This window comes from Echiichthys vipera (assembly GCF_963691815.1).
Source record: "Echiichthys vipera genome assembly, chromosome: 9".
Classification (NCBI taxonomy): domain Eukaryota; kingdom Metazoa; phylum Chordata; class Actinopteri; order Perciformes; family Trachinidae; genus Echiichthys; species Echiichthys vipera.
The window spans coordinates 5804775-5812851 of NC_139834.1; the positions used below are offsets into that span (position 1 = coordinate 5804775).

The 8077-nt window shown below is 41.7% G+C and overlaps 1 protein-coding gene across 1 annotated transcript; it reads left to right on the forward strand.

Annotated features, from left to right (window-relative positions):
• The first annotated feature begins 4206 nt into the window (after positions 1–4206).
• LOC310951488 (tubulin alpha-1C chain-like) lies at positions 4207–8077 on the forward strand. Its single transcript, XM_083919725.1, has 4 exons — positions 4207–4319; positions 6288–6510; positions 6588–6736; positions 6974–8077. The coding sequence occupies exons 1-4, from the start codon at positions 4317–4319 to the stop codon at positions 7949–7951; spliced, it is 1353 nt and encodes a 450-aa protein (XP_083775851.1). The 5' UTR covers positions 4207–4316; the 3' UTR covers positions 7952–8077.

The following is an 8077-nucleotide window of genomic DNA, read 5'->3' on the forward strand; positions in this document are numbered from 1 at the left end:
TGAACAAAGAATGCAGAAGACAAAATAGCTAAAATAATTTATATGTTTATTGTGTAATTTTGTATCTTGTGCAGGATACATTGATAGTTCTCAGTCAGCTAAAGAAGCCAAATTCATCCAGCAGTGACCCAAGTCGCTGGTTTAAAGAACTACATTAAACAAATTAGGGACTTGAGATAATTGGCTTTCAAAAAAAAAAAGACACAAGGGAAATACAAAAAAGAGACAAGGAACTGAGAGTAACATTGAGGAAAGCAAAGGAGGCACACAACAAACACCTGGAGGAAGCATTCAAGGCTTGCAATCGATGCAAAACATGGGACAGGTATGCCAGGTAAACTCAGGAAAACTTTTGTGACTAATAATGAGCTGGCGTCTGCTACTGAGTCACACCTTCTTTAGCTGGGAGTAAGGAGAGATGCAGGGAGGTGCTGGAGTCAGTTACAGTGGGCTCTGAGGATAGAGTGATAATCACAGTGGGTCAGGTGGCTAACATCTTTAGTCAGCTTAATTCAAGGAAGACTGTCGGCCCAGACAACATCAGTGCCTCTATCTTGAAAACCTACAGTAAGGAACTAGCCCCGGTGTGGCAACCCATTTGCCAACAGTCCATAGACAAACACACTGTCCCCAACGGCCTGGAAAATCATTCCCCTCCCAAAGAAATCCAGCCCCAAGGAGTGCAATGAATTCCGACCCGTAGCACTAACATCTGTATTAATGAAGTAATTGGAGAAAATCATATCCCATCTGCTCTCTCAGTCTGTACAGGACAAACTTGAACCCTTCCAGTTTGCATACAGGCAACAGTGCAGCACCGAAGAAGCTTTTGCAACTCTCATGCATCTGGTCACCAAACATCTGGATGCTTCGAAGATAGAACCGTATGCCAGGGTACTGTTCATCAACTTCTTTTCTGCATTCTGCATCATCAATAAAACCGGACATACTGCTTTCCAAAATGATTCATATAGGCATGAATCCACATCTCATCCACTGGTACTGCTCCTTCCTTATTAACAGGAAACAGCTGGTCCGGGTCAATAACACCTACTCCCCCATGGTCACAACCAGCTGCGGCGCCCCGCAAGGATATGTTAGCTCTTCTCTGCCTCTCAAACCGTACACCAATGACTGTGTTACCACTGCACCCAACCACCACATCGTCAAGTTTTCTGATGACACTGCACTGGTAGCAATGATGAAGGAGGGGGAGGGGGCTGACCTCTATCTGGAAATAGTGGATGACATGGTTAAGTGGTGTGACCAAAACGCCCTCATTCTTAATAACCACATCATTTTTGGCACCTCCCATGATTGCCACACTACACCAATTACCATTCACAACCAAACCATAAAACTTCCTTCTTACACCAACTTGAACAGGTTGATCAGTCAGATTATGTCCTCCATCACTGCCTCCCTTCGTTTCGAAGGTGCCCTCAATGTTCATCAGACTGAGTTCCAGACCAACATGTGCATGCTTAGCAACACCAATGCTCATACACTTTCTACAGGGTAGAAGTACTGTAGTATATCTCACAGAGCAGGCAGTGGCGGCTGCTGGTCTTTCAAGGATGGGAAGCTCATTTTTCCGTAAATCATAAATGTTTTTGTTTATTTATATGTAAATTCTACCCTTTGTTCCTTTTCAAGAAAATTATCTGTTGTACCAACTAGGCGTCTTTTCCAGGGACTTGACCAGTGTCCTCTCAATGGCAGGAGAGCTAGGCTGCTTAAACGGCCTTGGCCCAGCTGGAGCTGCTGCGCCAGGCTACTGTGAAGTGTGACCGATCGTGAAGGGGGGAGAAGCTCCACAGCTGCTCCTACTCGTTGGGGAAAGAAACCACAGAGTGACAGAACGGAGTCACCAACACAACGCTAGTCATTTTTAACAAAGACAAAGTCTCTGGGGATCAGTAAAGTCTCCGGATCAGTTCAGAACGACGGAATAAAAAACTTGGAAAATGCTCCGCTGGATGTTTATTCTTCAAGATCGCTGATTCGCTCATTTAGCTGTCAATCAAAAAAGGATTCCAGGGGGACAATGCCCAGTATTTATTCAATGAGCGTCCAGTTTCGCTGCAGTGGAACAAGCCGCTCTACGATTCCCCATTGAAGTCAGTAGAAGATGAGCGTCCGACTCTGAAGTGCTGTGGCACTGTGGGGATGAAGGAGAAGGAAGTTGTGCCTGTTACCTGTGATAAGAAGCTGATTCTGAACAAAAGATGAAGGCTTTCTAGTGCGCATTTAGTCAATGAAATGTACACACAGCAGTACATATTTCATCACTTTTATTTTTTTGGTGACATTTGAGCTTCCCCTTGCAATCTCGGAGAAATTGCCACTAAGAGCAGGGCAGATTGTTTTTATTTAAAGAATAAGAACAAGGCACCTGTAATTTCTAGCTCCACCTCAACCAGATGAATCAGTATTATATTTGCCTCTGAAGTGTAGTGGAGTAGAAGTATAACGTATGTCAGAACTTGAGCATATGTACCTAGTTACTTTACACTAATGCTGATTATCTCTTCTTTTAAAAAAACAACCAAAATGAACGCTTCAGTTAACGCACACGACACGGCGAATCTGAAAAACTGTATTTAGTGGAATCCAAGCAGTGGTGTATAAAGTACTGACATTATTTCTTGCGTAACGGTAAAGATATCTCACTTTAAAATGATAACTGTTCTTATGGGTAAAAGTTACCCATTAGAAAATTACTTGAATAAAAGTTTTAAAGTAGCTAACATCAAATGTACTTGAGTATCTTCTCTTGTGAGTACTTTCACACAGAACGTGATTATTACATGGCAAAACAGAATACATTTCTTTTCTTTGGGTTCCCGGGTGTTAACAGTGAATTTTACACAATGAATTTTGCATCGGACTAATAATTTGGAGCAAGTGGAAAATACATTAGTTTAACTTTATACATTGATTTTGGTATATTGAATTTTTTTACCTTGAATTTTTGATACTGAATTTGTGAACATTGGAAAATAAAGGTGAAAATAAGTTGTTGAAAATTGGAAGAGTCAAATTCAGAGGCAAAAAAATGCAGATACATAATTTCAATGCAAACATATTCGGTGCCAGAAATTCAATGGCTTTTTAATTTCAAAATCCAATGACAGATTTACTTCCATACTCCTTCAACCTGGAGACAGGCTCAACTTCTTCCCTTTTTCTCTCTCACAATAAAGGCTGTACACACACTCCGAATAAATTGTTTACCAGAGGAAACTAAAATTAATTCAGAGCATTTCAATAAAAAATCTCACAGTCGCTCACTGTTTGCTTTTCCTGCTTCGGCTTCCTCACTATGGTCAGAAATCACAGCAGGAGACTCTTTCATTTTGTAGCGAGTAACGAGAGTGTCCTATGATAATGTAGAGGAGTAAAAGTATGTATTTTTGTTACAGTGTTACTTTTAGTATGATACTGCCAAAAATGATGCACTCTGTTGTAATGTAGTTGTTTGTCAGCAAAATGTTTACCCACAAAAATAAAATGCTAAACTCATCCCCCAATTTTATTTTCTTCTTACATGAATTTAAAATATGAGTAAAGTAATGTAAGAAAAACACAAAAATTGTATGATATTCCATAACACTTCCTCACTGTGTCAACTAACTGAAATTAAACTGTATTTCCTATTGTAGGTAAAAATTATTTATTTTTATGTCTTCTATTGATATAAAAATTATGTTCAGAATGTATTACCAAAAGCACTTCCTTTCTAATCAATTCTCAATCCTGTATTACAAAATGTTTATCTTGGATTATAATGCTGTTGTGCCATTTGGCAAATGCTTTGTACCATCCATGCAATGTATGAATCGAATTGTTGGCAAATGTATTTTTGTACATTTTCAATAAAATAAAAAACAAAATGTATTTTTTTTTTTGTAAAGGAGTTAAATAAAAATTGAAATAAATATAAAAACTCAAGTTTTCACTTGTATTTGTACTTTGTTATTTACACCAGTGATTTAAAAAAAGCGAGGGATAAATAAAGAGTTGTAATCATTTCCGGTTCGAAGGTTACTGTCAGTTATCTGCGTATGTTCCATTTTGATGCAGAGCTCGTGGCGTATGTGACCGTTCAATTTTAACCAATAGGAAGCGGGCTCATGTGACGTCTGACCAATCGGATTTGGCTGCGGTTTTCCGCCAGCGAAGAGACTATAAGTAACCCCGCCTAGAAACTAGGCGTCAGTTATTTCTTACACTGGTCTCCTAAGCGCCAACTGTGAGAGCTAACTTCGCCTTTCCCCCCATTTTAATCCAAACGTAAGCAGATTTCCGGAAACATGGTGAGTATAAAAACACTACATACATTTTTTTTTCTGTTCTTATCGTGTTTTTAATTAAATTGCGACATCACGAGGCAACTGCGTTTAGCCAACGCTCTGTTCGCTGTTACCAGTTTAGGGCAGTTTAGGTGTAGGTACAGATGAGTTAAGCTAACCAAACGTTTTGTTCAGTGGGTCGTTTTAACTGTAATGTAATGTTCGTAAATACGGTATAACTTGACGGGACACATTCCACATTCAAACCCAGTCATAGATGCCAGTTTCCGGCTTTCCTGTCTGCACATTGACCCAGATGGCGTAATGTTAGGTCAATGCGCTTTCAGCCTGAAACAAGAGGCCAGGCCTTTGTGGAAATGCAACTCCAGGCTTTTCAAACAAAACCTATTCACTCAAAGCCTATTGGGAGTTGTATATGTAATCTTTAACGTGCTTCTTCTTTTGTATGAAAATATGGAACAGTTTGGTTTGTTCAAACAGTTCCACAGAACTTTGAGGGGAAAATGTCATCCACACTATTCCCCAGGGATGGTCGATGTGGTTTGTTTTCAGCCGATACGGATGACCGACAATTACCTGCCTCTCATAGCCGATACCATTAACATTAGGCATGGGACAATATTTCAAATTTAATGTCACAATAATTTCCAGATAAAAATCAAAATGTACTTTATAGGCTGAATATGGAGAATGAGCTGGACACCGCCGTCTAGTGTCTCAAGATTGAGTCGCAACAACAAAAAATAATTGCCTGTGACTTCCAACAACCAATAGGACCAGCAGGCTCCGCTGGTCAAGTCACTTACAAACTATCCTGACTCTCGCCAGAGGAATTTCGTTCCACCTTGCTGAGTGGAGCTAGGCGAAGTCAAGGCGGAACGAAAGTCATCTGGCGAGAGTCAGGTTACTTACAAACTGTCAGCTAATCGAAATGGTAATGGAACCAGAAAAATTGACTGAGGGTCGAGCAAGATATACAAATAATAGGGAGAGGGAGCCCCGTTATCCAGAACAGAGCAGTGAATCAGGGAAATAAAACCGTATTTTTGTCACCACTAGAAATGCAGCTGTAGCAAGACTAGCATATCTTACCTTATTTATCATCTTTTATAAAGCTACAAATTATAATCGGATACGGAAAAAAAGCCTGCAAAGTTAGAACGGAAACTTCGATGCTATGGAGATGTTACACTCATCTCATTGGTGTTGCTGGCAGGTTTCAGAACTTTGCAGACCTGCACATTGCATGTAGTTGCACGTCTCATTGCGGATCTTTAGTCTGAATGGACGTTGACTTACCTGTCAACATCACAGACAAATATGCAAATTAATTCAACTGAAAAAGAACCAGAAGAACCGGATAAAAAACAAAGGACATTTGTAAATTTGGGGGTCTTTTGTCACTTATTCATTATTTGGCTGAGGCATCACTTCAAAGTATCTTAGTTACTAAAAATAAAAGGGGAAAATAGAGCTAAACAGCTAACAGTGATTGTTAGCCAAATGGTGGCTGGTAAAATGCGCTAACTAGTTGCAGATCTAATTGCAAACCAACTTAACAGCAAAGCCACCTGCTGTATTGGAGTGTGTAGATGCTGTGCCCCTCAAGTCAATGAAAGCTATTCTGGCTTTTTATTATAGGATAATAATTTATCTGCTATAATTTCATCATTCTAATAATGCACGATATAAATTTCCCATCTTAGCCAGTAATTTATCAGTACCAATATATATTGTGCATCTTTACCACTTCTTTGTTTCTTTGGAACACTTTATTTCTGAAAAGGTAAATGACTGCATCATGTGATTTGAGCAATGGTTAGCTAATCATTAGCTAGCTCGAGAGCAGTTTTTAACATGTGATGAGTGGCCTTCAGCATCTAATTTGTTAGAATGAGCACAAGAAACAGCCACCTGTAAATCTATATAAGCCTAGTGTCCTTAAAACTTTTTTTTCTCCCTTTCCTCCAGCGTGAGTGTATCTCCATCCACGTCGGCCAGGCCGGTGTCCAGATTGGCAATGCCTGCTGGGAGCTTTACTGCCTGGAACATGGGATCCAGCCGGACGGACAGATGCCCAGTAACAAGACCATCGGAGGAGGGGACGATTCCTACAACACCTTCTTCATGGAGACTGGAGCTGGGAAACACGTCCCCAGAGCTGTTTTTGTTGACCTGGAGCCCACTGTGATCGGTAAGTGTCATCACCTCTGGCTGAATGTTCATACAGGTAAACTGAACAACTACTGATTCAATGTTTTTGTCTCTCAGATGAGATACGCACTGGGACCTACCGCCAGCTGTTCCACCCCGAGCAGTTGATCACTGGCAAGGAGGATGCTGCCAACAACTACGCCCGTGGACACTACACCATCGGCAAAGAGGTCATCGACACTGTGCTGGATAGGATCCGCAAACTGGTGGGTAAATTCAGAGCAAAGATTAATATCAAATTAGAAATTAGTAAGAGAAAAAACAAGTATTGAAAAGTTTACAATAAATGTAATGTTTTTAAAATAAAAAGAGCTGTAATGTTTGAATTGAAGAAGATTGAATGTTCAGAAGTTTACAATATAAAGTATGTACAAAGGTAATCCAAAATATGTGTTTAAATGCAGTATCTCATGTGACCAGTGTCTCTCCCTCTCTGTTCTCAGTCCGACCAGTGCACGGGTCTTCAGGGCTTCCTGATTTTCCACAGCTTCGGAGGTGGCACCGGCTCTGGTTTCACCTCCCTGCTGATGGAGCGTCTGTCTGTCGACTACGGCAAGAAGTCCAAGCTGGAGTTCTCAGTCTACCCAGCTCCCCAGGTGTCCACCGCTGTGGTGGAGCCCTACAATGCCATCCTGACCACCCACACCACCCTGGAGCACTCTGACTGTGCCTTCATGGTGGACAACGAGGCCATCTACGATATCTGCCGTAGGAACCTTGATGTTGAGCGTCCTTCTTACACCAACCTGAACAGGTTGATCAGTCAGATTGTGTCCTCCATCACTGCCTCCCTTCGTTTCGATGGTGCCCTCAATGTTGATCTGACTGAGTTCCAGACCAACTTGGTGCCATATCCCCGTATCCACTTTCCTCTAGCCACCTATGCCCCAGTCATCTCTGCTGAGAAGGCTTACCATGAGCAAATTACGGTGGCTGAAATCACAAACGCCTGCTTTGAACCAGCCAATCAGTTGGTCAAATGTGACCCTCGCCACGGCAAATACATGGCTTGCTGCCTTTTGTACCGTGGTGATGTGGTGCCCAAAGATGTGAACGCTGCCATAGCCAACATTAAAACCAAGCGCTCCATCCAGTTTGTGGACTGGTGCCCCACTGGTTTCAAGGTGGGCATCAACTACCAGCCCCCCACGGTAGTTCCTGGTGGAGACCTGGCCAAGGTCCAGAGGGCAGTGTGCATGCTGAGCAACACCACTGCTATTGCAGAGGCCTGGGCTCGACTTGATCACAAGTTTGATCTGATGTACGCCAAGCGTGCCTTTGTTCACTGGTATGTGGGTGAGGGTATGGAGGAGGGAGAGTTCTCTGAGGCCAGAGAGGACATGGCAGCTCTGGAGAAGGATTATGAGGAGGTTGGAGCTGATAGTCTGGGAGAGGAGGATGATGAAGGAGAAGAGTATTAAACAAGCATACATTCCACAGTTCCCTCTGATCTGTGCCTTTTCATTATGAATGTGAAAAAATAAAGTTTGCACATCAACTGAACTCATTGTTTGCTCTCTTTTAATAAAGTCACTGTTTAAAACCGC